General features: G+C 45.9%; 1 protein-coding gene across 1 annotated transcript in view; it reads right to left on the bottom strand.

The window, feature by feature from the left end:
• The window catches only part of VWCE (von Willebrand factor C and EGF domains), a 141983-nt gene extending 126202 nt beyond the window's left edge, over positions 1 to 15781 (bottom strand). The window contains exon 1 of the mRNA XM_073604578.1: positions 14818 to 15781. Coding sequence (XP_073460679.1) covers positions 14818 to 14924 — 107 coding nt within the window. The 5' untranslated portion in view covers positions 14925 to 15781. The remainder of the gene's footprint in view (positions 1 to 14817) is intronic.
• Between the last annotated feature and the right edge of the window lie 6024 nt (positions 15782 to 21805).

Below are 21805 nucleotides of genomic sequence, written 5' to 3'. Positions count from 1 at the left end.
CTGATTCCCTACTGTGCATGCGCAAAGTGGGCTGCACTTTCTGAATGGCCCGGCGGCAGAGAAGGAGGAGGGGGAGCCAAACTTCTGATGTACCTCGCTGCGGCGAAGTCCGATGGAAGTGAGGACAGGTACCTGTCAGAAACGAAAGGTGCCAAATATGGCACTGGGGAGGGGGGGGGGGGGGACAGATAAGCAGAGCTTCTTCTTTTGGGTGGGTTTTGGGCTTTAATATCACCCCAATGCACCTGTGTTGCAGCACACTACTGTGCATTGTTGTGCACTGTGTCACAAAAACTAGTGAATGCACATTTATGGTGTGTTTTGGTGATTTAGGCAATCCATTCAATTAAATGGACTGCTTTACTGTAATGTATGTTAAAGCAGAGTTCCACCCAAAAGTGGAAGTTCCGCTTTAAGGACTCCTCACCCCCTTACATGCCACATTTGGCATGTCATTTTTGGGGGGGGGAGTAGGTACCTACTTTTGACAGTTCTCCTCTCCCCCTCCCTCCCTGCAATCTTCTGGGACACGTTACCAGTCCCAGAAGATTGCCCCGCCATTGAGGAGGCGCAGCGTGACTTGCGCATGTGCAGTGCCGCAAGCGGTCACATCCGGGTGCCCACACTTGTGATGCTGGTGCTGGGGAGAGACAAGGGAGAGAGGGAAGGGAGAGAGGGAAGGGAGAGAGGGAAGGGAGAGAGGGGAGGGAGAGAGGGGAGGGGAGGGCTGGCTTTTAATAAACACAAAAATGACTGGAACTCCGCTTTAACACATGGCATGATATGTTTTAATGCACCACAACAGTGAGAATTCACCCTAACACTTCCTGTAATCAGTAGCATTGCACAGATCCACCAACCATAGACTTAATGTACTGGATGTCAAGGAAAAGTGGTTTAATCAAAGTGGGCTTCAGCGCTCACGTGCATACATCCACTCCTCATAATGAGAAGCATATCACATACAGAGATGTAGACCTGGGGCACATTTTGGTAAAATGACATGAGAAAAGCATAGTGTACCACTGCAAGGCCAAAAATGGAAATTTACCCATAATAACTTGATAAAAACAAATGTTTTTTAGCAAGGAACATACATTCTACATTATTAATTATGCTACCAAAATTAGTGTGTGCTGTAAGTTGCCTCCAGTTTCTTCTTGCTGGAGGTTGCCATCTTGCTAAAGCCCAGAGCCCATGAGCAGCAGTGAATCTTTAGGCTGTCAGCGGATCGGCCTCTAGTTGCTCTAATTTTTGTCACAGTGCCAAAAAATAAAGAACAACTGAGCATGTGCAGAGCAGGGTGAGACAGTGTATTACAGAATTTTAAACAGTAAAGGCACTTTTTTATGTTTTATATACAGTAGCTATACCTGCAAAAGGGGCCAGCCTGATGTGATCTAGCGGGACTAAAGTTGCACTTTAAGCTTGGTCATGTGGAACAGATTGGTGGGCCTGGCTTAAGGGCAAATGTAACTATTTCATGACATATGTTTTTCTGCACACATGTGGGGGAGATAGGATCATCAGCATCAGTGGTCAGTGAGAGAAAATACCTACAGTTTTGGTGTTTATTATGGAGGAAAAAATGCTATGGTGTCAGTGATCATTAGGAGGAAAAATTGTTATCATTGGTGGCGGTCAGTGGGAGGAACAGTCATCAGCATTGGTGGTCAGCGGGAAGAACAGTCATCAGCACTGGTGGTCAGCGGGAAGAACAGTCATCAGCATTGGTGGTCCGTGGGAGGCACAGTCATCAGCATTGGTGGTCAGCGGGAAGAACAGTAATCAGCATTGGTGGTCAGTGGGAAGAACAGTAATCAGCATTGGTGGTCAGCGGGAAGAACAGTAATCAGCATTGGTGGTCAGTGGGAAGAACAGTCATCAGCATTGGTGGTCAGCAGGAAGAACAGTAATCAGCATTGGTGGTCAGCGGGAAGAACAGTAATCAGCATTGGTGGTCAGCGGGAAGGACAGTCATCAGCATTGGTGGTTAGCGTGTGGAGAGGTCATCAGAATCATTGGTTAGATAGAGGACAAATCATGAGTGTCAGTGAAAGGAAAATCAGTCATGCCGTGATGTCAGCACTGGAACTATACAGCAACTTTCAGCTGACAGTTCCAGGCTAGAAATTGTGCCAGATGCTGCCATTCTGCTTACCAGTGCTGGATTTTCACTTTTCTCTCCCTTCCCCAACAACTGGATTGTTCACTGCCTTCCCAACATACTGACACAAGAAGACACATGCAGAGTTATAAAAAATATATAATTAAACAAAAATAGATACAATGGATTAAAAACTGCATTGAAGAAAGAATACTGCCCCGTACACACGAGTGGAAATTCCGCCAGCAAAAGTCCGATGAGAACTTTTGGTCCGAAAATGCGACCGTGTGTATGCCCTATCGGACTTTTTCTGGCAGAATTCCAGCCAGCAAAAGATTGGGAACATCTTTTTTTCTCAATTTTTCAGTCAGAAAAAGTTCCGATCTGAAATTCCGATCGTCTGTACCAATTTTGACACGCAAAATTCCTACGCATGCTCGGAAACAATTCGACGCATGCTTGGAAGCATTGAACTTCATTTTCTCGGCTAGTCGTAGTGTTGTACGTCACCGCGTTCTTGGCGGTCGTAAGTTCAGCGAACTTTTGTGTGACAGTTAGTATGCAAGCCAAGCTTGAGCGGAATTCCGCCGGAAAAACCATCCAAGGTTTTTCTGATGGAAATTCCGCTCGTGTGTATGCAGCATTAGACTAATTACAGGACAAATAAACACAAAAAATAATTCAATAAATTATTATTAAAAAGTAACCACGTCTGCATCATAGTGGATTCACCAGTAACATGCCCACAGAGCCACAATCAGTATCATAGTGAGACAACTAGGAACATGACTACAGAGCCAAAAGCCTAATGAGACGACCAGAAACATGCCCACAGAGCCTCTAACAGTATCATAGGGAATAAACCCACAAACATGTCCACCGAGCTACAATTAGTATCATAGCAAGACAACCAAAAACATTTCTGCAGGTCAACAATCTGGGCCCATTCATACTAGAAATTGCATTGGAATCACACAGGAACACTGCGGTATCTGTGCAATTCACGTGAAGTTATGTGCAGTACAATTTCAGCCTATTAATTTTGAATGGGCTGAAATCACACTGCACCAAAAATAGTGCATGCGCTACTTTTGGAAACGCATTGCAACCAAATTGCACAGTACTTTTGTACCATGTGACCCGGTGCGGGCAAATGTGCTGCTTATTGTGACCTGCATGTGGGGTGTCATTACTTTGCACTGACACTCACTGCAGGTCGCATAGGCAGTACGATTGAAATGGGGTGTGGGAAGCCACGCAGGAACATAGATTTCCCACGCTGCATTCTAGTGTAAACGTGCCCTCAGTATCACAGTGAGTCAGCCAGAAACATGTCCATAGAAGCACAATCAGTATTATAGTGAGACAACCACAAACATATCCACAGAGCCACAATCATCGGCATCAGCGAAACAACCAGAATTACAGTGCCTTGAAAAAGTATTCATAGCCCTTGAAATTTTCCACATTTTGTCATGTTACAATCAAAAACATATTGGGATTTTATGTGATAGACCAATACAAAGTGGCAATTAATTGTGAAGTGGAAAGAAAATTATAAATGGTTTTCAAAATTTTTTACAAATAAATATCTGAAAAATGCGGTATGCATTTGTATTCAGCTCCCTTTACTCTGATACCCCTAACTAAAGTCTAGTGGAACCAACTGCCTTCCAAAGTCACCTAATTAGTAAATAGATTCCACCTGTGTGTAATTGAATCTAGCTGTTCTGTGAAGCCCTCAGAGGTTTGTTAGAGAACCTTAGTGAACAAACTATATCTTGACTAGGCATATCTTAGAGCAGCATTTTTGATCTAAGCCTTCTCCCCAGACTTCTGTGCATGACTTGAGACAGGGCTGGAGGTAGGAGGCTGCTGTAAATTGTCGGAGGGTGGGCCTGGATGCATAGCTATAACACGTCTGTTGCTACTGCATTCTGTGCACTTGATGACAATCTTACAGTCTTTAGCAAAATGTCTATAACAAGCACAGCACCTGTAGCATATTCCAAGTTTCTGAAGAATCTCCCTGCGCTCTTGTAACGTCTTTGCCCTAAGCCCACAACATTTCTTTAAGGGGTGAGGCTTCTTGTGAATAGGGCACTGACGATTAGGGTTTTTATCTCTGTCTGTTTCTCATCCAGGCTTGATCACTGATGAACCTGCAAAAATATGCGAATGGAGGAAAAGATATGTTATAGTCTCTTTTATACCTTGAGCCTTGTTGTGCCCATTTCTCTTGCAGGCCGTATGGCAGTTTAGACACCACTAGATTGACACCATGAGCAGTGCCCAGGAAGCTTAGTCCAGGTAGACGCGGGTCTGTCTGCCAACTCCAGCTCCCCGAGAAGATCACTCAGATCTTGGAGCTTGCGATAGTCTTCATTCCCTATTTTTGGGAAGTTTTGCAGTCTCTCGAATAGAGCGCTTTCTATGGCTTCAGAGCTACCATAGGCTTGCTCAAGTCTTGCCCATGCAGCAACGAGACCTGCATCCGGGTGGTCAACATGCACTCAGTCTTTTAACACAATCTGCAGATTCTGTCCCCAGCCACTTTATGAGCAAATCAAGTTCCTCCTTGGTAGTAAGGTTGAGATCAGCAATGGCAGCTTTGAAGGTTGATCTCCAGGCCCTGTAGCTCTCCGGATAGTCGTCAAACCTTGAGAGGGTAGTGTTAATGAGCTCACGGCGTACCATGTATCTGGCGAAGTCATTCAAGTCTGATCTCTCACTCTTAGGTGCCAAAGTAACTTGTGGAACCCCTCGGGTGTGAAAGTTCTCTGGTGAAGTAGGGTGAGGTTTACCAGGTTGAAATGATGTTGCAAGAGCATTTAACTGTGGTGTAGTCCCTAAGGCTTGTGCTGGCTGTGGCTTGAGCTGCGGCTTGTCACTGGAAGTCACCTTGTTGTTAGCAAGAGGTGATGCGGTTTGCTGCATAGATGCACTTGTGTTGTAGACTTGAAGAGGCTCAGGCATTTGGAGCTGAGAGGTTTCTGTGTTGAGATTCGAACAGTGTTGTTAGTAAGCCGTACATGAGATAACTTTGTATCATTGCAAACATTATGCCTTAGTACATATTCACTGATGCGTTCAACTAGGTCTTGCAGTTCCGCTGGGATGGACCAGTCTTAACACTTTCTCCTATCGCTTGTTCGAGGACTCTCAGCCTTGCCAGGGCAGCTGCTTCCTCCCTTTCCATTTTCAGAATCTTTAATTGGGAATCTAATTGGGAATCTGCCTCTGCATGTTGAGCTTTCATCTTTGCCTTTTGTGTTTCTAGATCTACATCTTGAGCTTTCATCTTTGCCTCTATTTCTGCTTGTTGAGCTTTCATCTTTGCCTCTATTTCTGCTTGTTGAGCTTTCATCTTTGCCTTTCGCAATTCTATTTCTGCTTCCTTTCTGGTAAAGTAGCTTTGCACTTTTTTGTTTCCGCATCAGCACGGGCCTCTATTATCTTAACGCTTAATGTTGAACTTCTGGAGCGAGAGGATCTAGAAAAACGTGCAGTGTGCCTGGTTGGTGTGGATCTGTGAGATCTGGTCTCCTGCGGTTGAGCAATGCAGAGTTCTGCCTTACGCTGGGCATTTTGCACTAAGGGATCCCATTGTTGGTTTAGTGCATCAGCCCTGGTCAGTTATGCTGAAGAGTCCTCTATATTACAATCCTGCAAGAAAGCTGTGTATTTTGCAAACAGCCACTGGTAGCGTTTGTACGCGGCAGATAAGAGATCTATAGAGTCTCTTAGTTCAGCTGGTTGATCATTAAAGTGTAACAAAACTGACATGCAGTGTGAAGTTCTGTCTCATAAGTCTGACAGATTGCTGGAGAACTCATCACTAGTGGTTTCATAGTTTTCTCTGAGTTTCTGTGTCGGTTTTATTGTACGTTTGGGTCTTACACTCTGTTCAGCAGTATCTGCAGAATCTGCTCCCTGTACATCTGCAGGTTCAGAGGCATGATGAATCTGTGTTTTGGTTCAGCCACAAAAGGGTGCTCAGAGTCTTGTCTAGACATTTTTCACGTTTTTGCAAGAAATGGTACTGTCTCTTTAAGAAGACGAACAGCAGCTTAGACAGGTGGGGTAACACAGTTCAATGTAGAGAAACAGTTTTTAACATTCACACGAGGTGCAGTAAACTTGTGCGACCATGTACTTCACAAGATGGCGTATGGCACTGAGCTTGATTGCAGATCAGGCGCACACATACACACAGCAGGCTGTAGGAATTCTATACATCTTTTGACTATTCTGACTCTGATTGTTGTGAAGCGACTTATCCCTTGTGAGACCTCTATGCCTGGCCCGTATAAGATATAATCATTGAGGACAATCCTCATCAGATAGTTTGAACTCACCAAATACTGATTCCATCCACAAAGGTGCTTTTATGCTGAACATCAGGTTACAGCAGATGACAGGATACAAACAGATGAATAGGTTGTAGTATTTCTGCGGTCAAAAGATGATATTGTCTGTAGATTACTATGCAAAATACATGTGCCCTGCTACATGTGGCTTGTTATTATTATTATTATATAGGATTTATATAGCGCCGACAGTTTATGCAGCTCTTTACAACATGAGGGCAGACAGTACAATTACAATACAATTCGATACAGGAGGAATCAGAGAGCTGCATCCATGACAAAGGAAGTACAATCTCAGGAAGAAGTGTGGAGCATTACATACAAAGGAAGTGTGTCATAACATAAGGGAAAATAAACTTGAGAAAACAAGTGCATTACCACAAAAGGTCACTAGATGACAGCATGTGAACTAAATATAAACGTCCATAGAAAATGGTTAGGAAAACAATCTATATAAATTCTATGCCCCGTTGGGGCAGCACAAAGGAAGAGTGGCAAGAAGGAAGCCATTGTTGAAAGAAAGCCATAAGAAGTCCCGTTTTCAGTTTGCAAGAAGCCATGTGGAGGACACAGCAAAACATGTGGAAGAAGGTGCTCTGTTCAGATGAGACCAAAATTGAACTTTTTGGCCTAAAAGCAAAACGCTTTGTGTGGCGGAAAACTAACACTGTAAATCACCCTAAACACACCATCCCCACTGTTTAGATCAAAGCATATTTATGTGTTAGAATGGCCCAGTCAAAGTCCAGACCTAAATCCAATTGAGAATCGGTGACAATACTTAAAACTTGCTGATCACAGACACTCTCCATCCAGTCTGACAGAGCTTGAGCTATTTTGCAAAGAAGAATGGGCAAAAATGTCACTCTCTAGATGTGCAAAGCTGGTAGAGATATCCCCAAAAAGACTTGCAGCTGTAATTGAGGTGAAAGGTGGTTCTACAAAGTATTGACTCAGGGGGGCTGAATACAAATGCATGCCATATTTATTTGTAAAAAATGTTGAAAACCATTTATCATTTTCCTTCCACTTCACAATTATGTGCCACTTTGTGTTGGTCTATCACATAAAATCCCAATAAAATACATTCATGTTTTTGGTTGTAACATGAAAAATGTGGAAAATTTCAAGAGGTATGTATACTTTTTCAAGGCACCGTATGTCTACAGGGTCATGACCAGTATCATAGTGAATCAACCAAAGCTATGTCCACAAAGCCACAATGAGCATCATAGTGAAAGAACCAGAATTATGTCTACAGGGCCACAGCCAGTATCATAGTGAGTCAACCAGAAACATATTCATAGAAGCACAAGCAGTATCACAATGAGGCAAAAAGAAACATGTCCATGGAGCCACTATTAGTATCATGGTAAGACTAACCAGAAGCATCCACAGAGCCACAATAAGTATTATACTGAGACAAACATGTCTTCCAAGCCACAATCAGTATCACAGTATGACAACTAAATTTATGTCTACAGAGCCACAATCAGTATCATGGTGATTCAACCAGAAACATGTCCATGGACACACATACTTGCCAACTGTCCCGAATTTCCCGGGACATTCCCGGGATTTAGACCCTTTTCTCGATTTAACCGTTTCCTGAGAGGTGTCCTGGGAAATTCGTTTTTTCCCGATTTTCGCTGCCGAGGTTCGCGCTGGCCGCCATTTTCAAGAAGACCATAGAAGTAGGCTGGCCAGATAGCTACAATAGAAATTGAGCTGCGGCGCCACCCACCCCCCGGCCCGCTCCGCCCCGCTGCCAGTCTCTGTAACCTGCTATGGAAAGGGGCGGGGGATGGTCGGTTCCGCAGCTCAATCTCTATTGTAACCACGTGGCTCCGGTTGACCAACTTTGGGGCCGTATAGTCTGGATGTCACAGAGGGGGCCAGTCTGGATGTCACAGAGGGGGCCAGTCTGGATGTCACAGAGAGGGGCAGACTGGATGTCACAAGGGGGGGCCAGTCTGGATGTCACAAGGGGGGGCCAGTCTGGATGTCACAAGGGGGGGCCAGTCTGGATGTCACAAGGGGGGGCCAGTCTGGATGTCACAAGGGGGGGCCAGTCTGGATGTCACAAGGGGGGGCCAGTCTGGATGTCACAAGGGGGGGCCAGTCTGGATGTCACGGGGGGGCCAGTCTGGATGTCACAAGGGGGGGCCAGTCTGGATGTCACGGGGGGGCCAGTCTGGATGTCACGGGGGGGCCAGTCTGGATGTCACGGGGGGCCAGTCTGGATGTCACAGGGGGGCCAGTCTGGATGTCACAGGGGGGGCAGTCTGGATGTCACAGGGGGGCAGTCTGGATGTCACGGGGGGGGCAGTCTGGATGTCACAGGGGGGCAGTCTGGATGTCACAGGGGGGGCAGTCTGGATGTCACGGGGGGGCAGTCTGGATTTCACGGGGGGCCAGTCTGGATGTCACGGGGGGGCCAGTCTGGATGTCACGGGGGGGCCAGTCTGGATGTCACAGGGAGGGCAGTATGGATGTCACAGGGAGGGCAGTCTGGATGTCACGGGGGGGCAGTCTGGATGTCACGGGGGGGCAGTCTGGATGTCACAGGGGGGGCAGTCTGGAAGTCACAGGGGGGGCCAGTCTGGAAGTCACAGGGGGGGCCAGTCTGGATGTCACGGGGGGGCCAGTCTGGATGTCACGGGGGGGGCCGTATAGTCTGGATGTCACGGGGGGCCAGTCTGCATGTCCCGGGGGGGCCGTATAGTCTGGATGTCATGGGGGGGCCACATAGTCTGGATGTCACGGGGGCATATAGTCTGGATGTCACGGGGGGCATATAGTCTGGATGTCACGGGGGCAGTCTGGATGTCACAGGGGGGCCATATAGTCTGGATGTCACAGGGGGGGGACAGTCTGGATGTCAAAGGGGTGGCCGTATAGTCTGGATCTCACTGGGGGGGGCCGTATAGTCTGGATCTCACAGGGGGGGCCAGTCTGGATGTCACGGGGGGGCCGTATAGTCTGGATGTCACAGGGGGGGCCAGTGGATGTCACAGGGGGGGACAGTCTGGATGTCACAGGGGGGGACAGTCTGGATGTCATGGGGGGGCAGTCTGGATGTCACGGGGGGGCAGTCTGGATGTCACAGGGGGGCAGTCTGGATGTCACAGGGGGGCAGTCTGGATTTCACAAGGGGGGCTGTATAATCTGGATGTCACGGGGTGCAGTCTGGATGTCACAGGGGGGACCAGTCTGGATGTCACGGGGGGGGGGGCCAGTCTGGATGTCACAGGGGAGGCCAATCTGGATGTCACAGGGGAGGCCAGTCTGGATGTCACAGGGGAGGCCAGTCTGGATGTCACAGGGGAGGCCAGTCTGGATGTCACAGGGGGCCAGTCTGGATGTCACAGGGGGGTCTGTATAGTCTGGATGTCACGGAGGGCCGTATAGTCTGGATGTCACCGGGGGGGACCGTGTAGTCTGGATGTAATGGGGGGCCAGTCTGGATGTCACGGGGGGCCGTATAGTCTGGATGTCACAGGGGGGGGCATATAGTCTGGATGTCACAGGGGGGCCAGTCTGGATGTCACAGGGGGGCCAGTCTGGATGTCACAGGGGGCCATATAGTCTGGATGTCACGGGGGGGCCAGTCTGGATGTCACGGGGGCCGTATAATCTGGATGTCACAGGGGGCCGTATAGTCTGGATGTCACGGGGGGCCGTATAGTCTGGATGTCACGGGGGGGGGCCAGTCTGGATGTCACAGGGGGTCATATAGTCTGGATGTCACGGGGGGGCCGTATAGTCTGGATGTCACGGGGGGCCAGTCTGGATGTCACGGGGGGCCAGTCTGGATGTCACAGGGGGGGCCAGTCTGGATGTCACAGGGGGGGCCGTATAGTCTGGATGTCACGGGGGGCACCAGATGTAAGGAGGACTGATGGGGACACCACGACATGTAAGGAGGACTGATGGGGACACCACGACATGTAAGGAGGACTAATGGGGACACAGATGTAAGGAGGACTGATGGGGACACCACGACATGTAAGGAGGACTAATGGGGACACAGATGTAAGGATGACTGATGGGGACACAGATGTAAGGAGGACTGATGGGGACACAGATGTAAGGAGGACTGATGGGGACACCACGACATGTAAGGAGGACTAATGGGGACACAGATGTAAGGAGGACTGATGGGGACACAGATGTAAGGAGGACTGATGGAGACACCACGACATGTAGGGAGGACTAATGGAGACACAGATGTAAGGAGGACTGATGGGGACACAGATGTAAGGAGGACTGATGGGGACACAGATGTAAGGACGACTGATGGAGACACCACAACATGTAAGGAGGACTAATGGGGACACAGATGTAAGGAGGAATGATGGAGACACAGATGTAAGGAGGACTGATGGGGACACAGATGTAAGTAGGACTGATGGGGACACAGATGTAAGGAGGGGCTCCGCTGATGGGGCACCTGATGTAAGGACGAACTCTGCTGGGGACACCTGATGGCATCTGGTGGCAGGCAACGTGGTAAGTGACACACTCAGGGCTCCCACTGATTCTGCATTATGGTGAGTTGAATGATTTCATTTTATATTACAATGTAATAATAGAAGTAATGCACTTCAATCATCCTGACACCATAACAACCATGGCGCCAGGATGATTGAAGGGCTAACACAAGGTGTTTGGAGTATCTTTATCTGCTGATTGTTAAACTCTAGACTACACATATTGCTATTGTGGTGTAGGATCTGGGGCTGCTGTCCCTCCATCCCTCTCCCCCCTTTCCCCCTTTTCCTCTCCATCCCTCATTCATCTCAGACTCTAACCACACCCCATTTGAGCCACACCAATTTAAGCCACGCCCACTTTCCACGTAAACCACACCCATTTTTTGGCGCTGCGCAATTTTATTTTCAACTATGTCACACCTACAAATGCATGCCCTACACCCTTATTATAATGCAGCTCCGCCTACAGCCAAAAAAGTGTCCCTAAAAATATTTTTACAATGTTGGCAACTATGGAAACACAATCGGTATCATAGTGAGTCAACCAGAAACATATCCATGTAAGCACAAGCAGTATCACAGTAAGACAAAAAGAAGAAAAATGTCCGTGGAGCCACTATTAGTATAATGGTAAAACTAACCAAAAGCATCCATGGGGCCACAAGAAGTATCATTCTGAGACAACAATAAACATGTCCATAGAGCCACAATCTGTATCATAAGAGAAGCTACCAAAGACATGCCCACAGACACACAAGCAATATCATAGTGAGACAACCAGAAATATGTCTGCAAAGCCACAATCAATATCATAGTAAGACAACTAAAAATATGTCTACAAAGCCACAATCAGTATCATAGTGAATCAACCAGAAACATGTCCACAGTGCTACAGTCTATATTATAGTGAGTTAACCAGAAGCACGTCCATGGACGCACAATCGTGAATTAACCAAACCATGTCCACAGACCCACAATCAGTATTACAGTATAGTGTGTTAACCAGAAACATGTCCATAGAAGGACAATCAATAATATAGTGGGACAACCATACATATATCCACAAAACCACAATCAGCACCAAACAACCAGAATTATGTTTACAGGGCTGAATAGAAGCAGAATCAGTATCATGGTAAGTCAACCAGAAACAAGTCTGTAGAAGCACAATCAATATAATATTGATACAACCAGATACATGTCCGCAGAGCCACAATCAGTATTATTTTGAGACAACCAAAAACATAGTGAGTCAACCAGACAAAATCAGTACAGTACTAACACAACTGAGAACATGTCTACACAAACAAAGTCAGTACTAGAGTGATAGAAGCTAGAAAAAAATGAAATATCCATACAATGCAATAAAACCAGCCTTAGTGATGTTTTGGGTGAACATACAAAATTAGTGGGAATATTAGGTGGGAGAGCTTGTATAAAAAGGAGACAGCACAATGCTCAAAAAGTCAATAGTAGAAAAAACAAGGTATCCCCGAGTCACCCAACAGGGGTGGGAATTTTAGCATGCTTGGCAATATACTACACAAAAAAGGCAATGTACTTAAAAACAACAATATTTATTATACACAATTAAAATCTGAGGATACAATCTAATATCATGTGATGGATGCTGCCAAGTTTGTTATACAACCAACAGAGCAGAAAGAGATGGTAGGATTGACACGTTTCGCCCAAATTGGGCTTATTCAGGATCCACTTCGTGTTCACAACATATTGACCCGAAATGACAGATGAAATGGGAGGTTGATGGGAAGACTATACCACAGTAATATACCAATAGAATAATATAAAGGAAAATGATGGTCCTCCTTACAAAAAAGAATGCCCAATTTGAACCCCATAGGCCAGGGGAATAAAAGGGGAAGAGATGATAACCAAGACCTTAAATTCGAACCCTACCAGCCATCCACATGGATCAAAGAAAACTCCAGCCCTGTATACAGCCAATATGGCAAGAAATGCCGCTGGAGCGGCCTGCAACTTGAAAATGGTGATTTGGGCAAAACATGTCGATCCTACCCTCAATTTCTGCTCTGTTGGTTGCATAACAAACTTGACAGCATCTATCACATGATTTTAGATTGTATCTTCAGATTTTAATTGTGTATAATAACTATTGTTGTTTTTAAGTACATTGCCTGTTTGTGTAGCATATTACCAGGCACGCTAAAAATCCCCCACATGCCCATGCCCATTGGTTTTGCTAAAAATCAATTGATGACCCAGTATGCGTCTTTTTGATAATTCATAGATGCTATCATATTGTCAAAATCTGTGCAGAATCGTTTTTCCAGATTGTTAGGTGTATTGCTACCACAACATACAGTACATACACACCCTAATACATACTAACACACACAAACAGACATATTAAAGCTGGTGGCCATAGACAGTTTGAATATTGGCTGGTTCAGCAGGCTGAATGTACCAAATTGATCGATCGATCAACTTGGGTACAACCAGCCTGCCGGATTTTCTTGCAATCATCGGTAGGGGCTGCTATAGCCGCTAGCGATAATCACTGTCTTCTCTTGGCAGGAACGACTTCCCCCACCCTTCCCTGCGCCCCCACCAAAAGAAAACAATGGCCTGGCAGGAGGAATTTCCGCATCAACACTGTCTGTGTTGATGGGAGAATCGAGCGAATTTCTTTCCTGCAACCCGTGATTGCAGAAAAGAAATTTGCTCCCTGTATGGCTGGCCTAACACACACCTCACTCCCTCCCAACCTACCTACCCCACCCTTTGTTACAGACAGCTTTACTTCTGCCCAGTCAATGTGCACCCTCAGTGTTGCCATCTCAAGCATTTTCCTGCAGCAGATGTTTCTGCTACTTCCCACCCTGACCCCGCTGGCTGCCACATGCGTCTATCACTGTATACAGGTTTGAGTGGAATCCTGCCCCGTGGTGGTACATCATTTTAAGCAGGAGCAGTGGTGCTGTACATCACTCTCTGCAGGAGCTGCAGGACACCACTTTCTGCGGCCAGTAACTACTTTTCTGCCCCTGCTGTGTATTCCACTAACTGGGGCCCTGGAGAGGATAGGGGCCATGGGCTACTGTCCAATTTGCCCACTCCTAATGCCAGCCCTGGAAACATCTTCAACATCATCATAGAGCAATTCCAGTTGAAAGTGACCAACTGATACTAGCTATACCATGACCTGGATAAATGAAAACTTTTGCAGGTGTGCAGGTTAACATCCCTTCACTTTAAAACGGTTGTAAACCACGAATGTTCAAAAAAAACCCTGCAAAGCAATAGCATAATGTGCTAGTATGCATGCAAAGCCCTCTAGCGCTGTAAAGTCACCGCTGAGAGGGCTGACATGTTCCCCTTGTCTTTCTTCTGGGTGCGCTGTGATTGGCTGGAGCCTCAAAGCTGTCCCTACCGTCTATGCATGCGGGAGCCTTCGGTTCTGCCACAAAGCTCTGAAGTTCTGGCAAGGTATGCCAGACCTTCAAAAAGACCTTCACAGGTATGTGTCAGTGATGTCACAGGCTGCATGCAGGGTGAATATCTCCTAAACGGTGCACGTTTAGGAGATATTCATCTTACCTACAGGTAAGCCTTATTATTTGCTTACCTGTAGGTAAAAATTACCAAGCTGGGTTTACAACCGCTTTAAGTGATGATCCCCTCTGTCCTAAAACTGCATGCCTGTATATAGTGCAGCGCCCCTATAATGTAGTACAGGAGTATATGCCTTGCCTAAGTTTAGTACAGTATTAGTGTAATGCTGTCCTGCAGTGTTAGTGCGCATGCCCGTAGATTCCTGTTTTACAGTCACCGTTCAGTCATAGCGTCTATGTCAATATACCTCTGTGCTGTCAGTGCTGATGGCTTCTTCCTCCCGTTATAAATTCTTCCTTCTCTTCCAGAAGTGAGGAGGAGTATGCAGGACATCCTCATCCAAAATGGGATCATGATGTGCGCTTGAACCAGCCCCGAATCCAGTGACCAATAGTGAGTGGGATCCCCCTGTACTCCTGTAGTCAGTTGTTCGCCTCTTTAAAGTAAAAAAAAATATTGCTTTGCCTTTCCTTCACTTCTCAGCATCAGCTCTGCTTTACTATATGTACGTTCTTTTCTGAAGCTCCATTCACACCCGCTTTCCTCTCTCTTGTCCTTTTATGATCTGCTTCCCAAATTTGTCGCCCGCCTTGTCCCTCTCTTCTAGGAAATGTGTTGCCTGTGTCCCCGTTGCGTACTACTCTTTCCCTTGACTCATTTATCTGTGTTGCTAACGGCGTGCCATGGCAATCTATCACCTTCTAAAACTCTCCATCCTCCCTCTGTAGCTCTCTGTGCTTTGACTCACTTTCTCCCTCTCCGCTTTGCTGATGGAATTGATGGGATAGGAGCCCCTCACATCATACTAAGAAGGAAGTGGCCCCACAGTGACATCTGGGAACGGATAGAAAGCTTTGCCAGATGCAGATCTCTCTATCCGCTCCCAGATGTCACACTCTGTGATGTGCCAAGATTGCGTGTGTCTATCTGCTCTCAGCGACTCTGTGTTTGGAACCCGTGTGTTTACTAGGCACTTGTGTGTGTGTGTGCGACTTTGTGTATGTACAAATAAAGCCTGCAGGGGCTATGTTCTAAACTTCCTGTGCAAAAAAAAAGATCTAACCTAAACAAATATTTGTAACACTCCAGTTTTATTTATGTTTTTCTTCTTCGCATTTTTTTTTTTTTTTTTAGAACGAAAAACACATGGACAGCTTCAGACGCGGCTTAGGACTCGTTAAGGGTTTGAAACAAGAACTGAGTGTTATTCCACAGCAACCAGATGGACTCAATGCTAAAGAAAATTACAAAAATTGAAAGACAGAACAACAATTTAATGTATTTGAGTTCAACAATCAATAAAGTGGTTGTAAAAGCTAAAGGTTTTTTACTTTCATGCATTCTATACATGAAGGTAAAGAACCTTCTGTGTGAAGCCCCCCTAAAACTTACCTGAGCCCCATCTCGATCCAGCAATTTGCACAAGAGCCTCAGCTCTGTCGGCTCTCTCCCTCCTCATTGGCTAAGACAGCAGGGGTAGTCATTGGATCCCCCTACTGACAATCATAGCCAGTGAGCCAATGAGGAGAGAGCGGGGACGGGGCTGAGCCACGCTCTGTGTGTGAATGGACACACAGAGCAGCAGCTCAGGAGTGATCCTGCTAGGGTGCCCCCATAGAAAGGGGCTTGATATAATGGCTGTAAAAGCTGAAGGTTTTTTACTTTCATGCATTCTGTAACTGAAGGTAAAGAACCTTCTGTGTGAAGCCCCCCTAAAATTTACCTGAGCCCCATCTCGATGCAGCAATGGGCACAAGAGCCTCAGCTCTGTCGGGTCTCTCCCTCCTCATTGGCTGAGACAGCAGCGGTAGCCATTGGATCCCCCTACTGACAATCATAGCCAGTGAGCCAATGAGGAGAGAGTGGCCGAGCCACACTCTGTGTGTGAATGGACACACAGAGCAGCTGCTCAGGAGCGATCCTGCTAGGGTGCCCCCATAGCAAGGGGCTTGCTATAGGTGCACTAGGCAGGAGGGAGGGGCCTGGAGCACCAGTGGAGGACCCAAGAAGAGGAGGATCAGGGCTGCTCTGTGCAAAACCATTACACAGAGCAGGTAAGTATAACATGTTTGTTTTAAAAAAAACTTTAATATAACTTTAAAAATAGAGGCTACATTCATTTAAAATTTTTTAGGCTTTTATCTGTTTATTTTTGTCAAGTTATGCACTGTCATAGTCCTCTACTCCACTGGAGGAGCAACAGAGACACCTTTGGACAGCAGAATTGTCAATCTAGAGAGTGGTCCATAGGTAACTATGCAAGTTGCTGCTTCTACTTTTCTGCATTGGGTTCAGTACATTAAGTACCTAGGCATCCATATTTCCCTTGCACCCAGATCCTTCCTAGATCTTATTGTCACTCCTCTCATAACTCAACTTAAATCTAAATGTGAGGTTTGGTCTGCTCTCCCCTTCTCCCTGGTAGGAAGGGCAAATTTATTCAAAGTGCTTTTTCTCCCTAAATGTACTTATGTATTTAGGAAATGCCCAATTTGGATTCCTTTAAAAATATTCTACATGATGGAATCCATTCTTACTTCATTTTTATGGGCAGGTAGACCACCCCAGATTGGCTCTTGCTAAACTACAATTTCCTGTGGATGAAGCCGGCTTAGCTATCCCTGGTCTTTACTTCTATTGTCTGGCTTCTCTTTTGGTCACTCTACACTGGTAGCTTACTCTCCCTGAAGGGAACCCTGCCCTAGACTTGGAACTGTCCACAGTTGCATCCTCAACTTCTCCAATTGTCAGTACATAGAGGGCCTTGCTACTCCATAGTCCATACCCAACCCATGAAGATGACTGTGAGAGCCTGGACAACGATCCTTAGGTGGGTCCCTAGTCTGACGCCCTGGCCTTTCAATACTCCCCTTTGGGAGAATCCCACTCTCCCTCATTTTTCCAGTGTCCCTGACCCTCTGATTTGGAATAGAGTGGGTATCCACACTCTTAGTCATATTTTCTTATCTGGGGAACTCTGTTCCTTCAACTTATTAAAAGAAAAAGGAGTGTTAAATGACACTAAACCCTGGTTTAAAAATAAAAAAACTCTATTCAAGTATGTTTTCTTGAAGTGGTTATAAACCCTTACATATACCCAGTGAAGTGACTAGTGTCGGGTGATACACAGAGAATAAACAAATCCTCCTGCATAAGTTATAACTGTTTATCTGCAGTCTTCTCTTCTCTACGTCCACTGAATGTGCAGAATTTATAAAGCTTGTCTGAGTGGTCAGAAAAAAAGGGGGTGGAGAGCTGCAGAGCAAATGAGGAGTGCTCTGAGAGCTAATTAGAGGTAAGGGACACTCCCCCCTTCACACAGCACACAGGAACAGAGCTGAGTCTGTCAATCAGCTGGAGGTCCCTCCCCTGTCACTTCTCTTGGTGTCAAGAAAACTTGTCACAAGTGATTCCCCTGCTTATAGCAGAAGAACAAAGCAACAGACAGAAATGACACTTATGCCGTGTACACACGAGAGGAATTTCTGTCAGAAAAAGTCAGATGGGAGCTTTTCATCATATATTCTGAGCATGTGTATGCCCCATCGGACTTTTTCCGTCGAAAATTAAGACGGACTTAGATAGAGAACATGTTCTATATTTTTCCAACGGAACAAATTCCTATCGGGAAAACTGCTTGTCTGTATGCTGTTCCGACATACCAAAAATGACGCATGCTCTGAAGCAAGTACGAGACGTCGTACGTGTTGTCCCGTCGTACGTGTTGTAAGTCACCGCGTTCTTGACGGTCGGAATTTGGTGTGAGCATGTGTATGCAAAACAGCTTGACCGGAATTCCGTCGTAATTCCATCTGAAAAACCTTCAGAGTTTATTTCGTGTGAACAGGGCATCAGTGCTCTGGATTGAGACAAGTACACACTATAGAGGGATATGCTTTGTTCATATTTCACATCTGAGGTTTACAACCACTTTACCTTTTCACTCTGTTGTGATCTGACTTCTTTTTAGAGGGTGGCTACCATAGTTCTTCATGGTATCACTATGTAGGAATGTAGCCATCCTCTCTTGCCCCCTCCAGAGACAAACTAGGGACTATAGACTATGGGATTTCTAAAGCAGTGTTAGTCAACCCTTTTTCAATCACCCCGTCACATCAGGGGCCTCCCTTTCACATCAGAGTCCTCAGTCTCCCCCCCCCCCCCCTTCACGTCCGAGTCCTCAATCCACCACTTTCACATTAGAGTTCCCAGCCCCCCCTTTCACATCAGAGTCCTCCGTTTTCCCCTTTCAAATCAGAGTCCTCCATTTCCCCACTCTGGATTAGTGTCATGCGTTTCCATGTTACTGGCGGCTGCCCCACCTACACCATGGAAACACACAACACATTGCAAAAATGTCAGTTGTAGCACAGCACCCCTGACTAGCCAAGGTGTCACACCTGGCATAGCACAGATTTATCCATTCATCATGCCATACAGTGCGACTGGGCGAATTACCTGACTGTGTGAATCCACTGAGGAACTGGCTGAAGCTCATGGCGTGTATGTCCAGCTTTGGGTGCACAAGCACATTTAGATGGGCAGAAATTAAAGCGGTATTAAACCCAAAAGCAAACATTTATTATATTGCACCATACCAATTCTTAGATGTGATGGCTGTACTAGTTACTTTTTTTAGACTTTCTGTCTTCTATTTTCATCTGGTGATACAGTCATCAAGTCTGCTGTTTTTTTCCTTTTGCTAACAGCTTGCAGCATGATCTGTCTCCCACAATGTCCTCACCACATCTGCCTTGAGCCCAGGAACAGACCTTCCTTTTTCTCTCCACAGAGCCCCAGTCATTCTGGTATGTGTAGTTCCCTGCTGTTAAGGAACAAATGTTAACAAGCGTTATCCCCATGTATTAACATAAATTAAATAAAGGCAGGCCATTGGTAGCCCATTTGGTAGCTGCCAATGCACATCCATCCACGCATTTAAAAAACGAATATGCATTATTTTTCTAACACAGCACACCACCAATGTATTACCGTGCATTGTTGTGCTGCAGGTAATGCAGGTGCGATGAAGATGTGTTTGATGAGTCCACTGGGGTGCTATCCAAAATGAAAGGCATGATAAGGCACCATGGTAAGCGCATCAGTACACGTTACCACAAAACGCAGGTGTGAAACTGGCCTTAGGGTTAGCTACCTAATAAAATAATTTTGATTTGGGTATTTTTTGAAGGAGTGTGATATTTTGTGTTCTGTTTCACCTTAAAGTCACAAATGCTTATTTAAAGCACAGGTAGATTTTCCAACATGTAGGGAAATCTTTGTCAATGGCTAATGATCACCCCACCTGAAAAAGGTAATAGTCCCTTGGGTCACTGCATCATAAAGTCTGCTGAGAACTGATTTTTAAGAGGTAAAGCAGTAAATTGAAATTGATTGCTGCTACAGAAAATGTTTCAAGCTGTCACACCAGCCTGCAAAATATGTTTTAAAAATTTGCTTTGGTCTGATTAAAGTTGGCTGAAAATTGATTACAAAGATTTTTTAATTCTTTTATGCTTATACAATCGCATCTACAATTTTTTTTGTACTATGCTTGATCGAGCTGGGTTTAAAAATACAGTGGAACCTTGGATTACGAGCATAATCCGTTCCAGGAGAATGCTTGTAATCCTAAGCACTCGCATATCAAAGCAAGTTTCCCCATAGAAGTCAATGGAAATGAAGATAATTTGTTACGCATTGACTTCTATTACATGCAATACTGCATGTGGCCAGAGTGGGGGGGGGGGGGCACCGGAGAGCTTCGGAAATACTCGGGGACAGCTCGGCTGAACTCGGAAAGCCACAGAAAGGCTCGGAAACACTCGGGAACTGAGTATTTCCGAGTATTTTTGAACAGCTCCGAACCTTTCCGAGTGTCACCGGCGCCCCCCCCCCCCCCCACTCTGGCCAAATGCGGTACTGCACACCCCATTAGCTTGAATTCTGCTCGTTTTGCAAGACAACACTCGCAAACCGAGTCAGAATTTTAAAAAAAAGTTGCTCGTCTTTCAAAACGCTCGTTAACCGCGTTACTCGTTAAACAAGGTTCCACTGTAGATTGCACACTTTCAAAAAGCAGTTGAGTTTTTTAAAATTCACCAGAGGTACCAAATAGGGTTGTCCCGATACCACTTTTTTAGGACCGAGTACAAGTACCGATACTTTTTTTCAAGTACTCGCCGATACCGATTACCGATACTTTTTTTTTAATGTCACGTGACAGTTTTTTTTTTTTTTTTTTTTTTTTGGGGGGGGGGAGGGGTGAACGTTGTATGTGTGTGTGTTTTTTTTTTTTTTCTTTTTTTACAATTTTTATTTTTTACAATAATATTTTTTTTCTTTATTATTTTTTTTTTTTTTAATCAGCCCTTTTGGGGGGCTTTGGTGAGATATCAGGGGTCTTAACAGACCTCTGATATCTCCCCCTTGAGACAGAGAAAGAGACAGAGGATAGAGATTCCCCAGTCCCTTTCTCTGCAGCGTCAGCTGCACTGAGAATGAATGGAGAGAAGACAGCGGCTTCTCTCCATTCATAAACTGACACATCGTAATCACAGGAGATTACAATGTTTCAGTTATGTGAATGGACAGAGTCAGCTGACTCTATCCATACACAAAGGAAGGAGGAGGGGGACGGAGGAACTGAGGGGGAGAACGGAGGGCACAGATAAGGAGAGAGGAACGGAGGGGACAGATAAGGAGAGAGGAACGGAAGGGGAGAACGGAGGGGGACAGATAAGGAGGGAGGAATGCAAGGGACAGCGGAGATGGCCAGAGGAAAGGAGGGGGCATGGAGGAGGATGCAGTGACAGTCAGCTGTGACCGATCACCGCTGTATGTCACTAAAGCTGGTGAAAGCCGCTGGGGGAGAATCTTGTAACTCCCCCATGCGCCGATCACAGCTGTCTTCTAGGTATCAGGGGAAGCATCGGGAGCATTTGCCCGAGTACAAGTACTTGGGCAAATGCTCGGTATCGGTGCCGATACCGATACTAGTATCGGTATCGGGACAACCCTAGTACCAAACCCCCAAACTGTAGTGGTTTACTAAAACAGGAAAGGGCCTTTCACTTGGGCTTGGGTTTAGTCCAACCTTGGGTTCAGGCTGAACCTGGAAGGAAGCTGTCTCTCCTGCCCAATGTGGTCATATTAAATCAATGATGGCAACAGCATCCCTGCCCCTTTGTTTACATGTAGCTGCAGGGCGAGAAATGCCCTGGCTGCAGTTGATT

Source organism: Aquarana catesbeiana, linkage group LG11 (assembly GCF_042186555.1).
Source record: "Aquarana catesbeiana isolate 2022-GZ linkage group LG11, ASM4218655v1, whole genome shotgun sequence".
Classification (NCBI taxonomy): domain Eukaryota; kingdom Metazoa; phylum Chordata; class Amphibia; order Anura; family Ranidae; genus Aquarana; species Aquarana catesbeiana.
The sequence above is the reverse complement of the archived record's forward strand: the minus strand, read 5'-3'. Positions and strand labels throughout refer to the sequence as shown.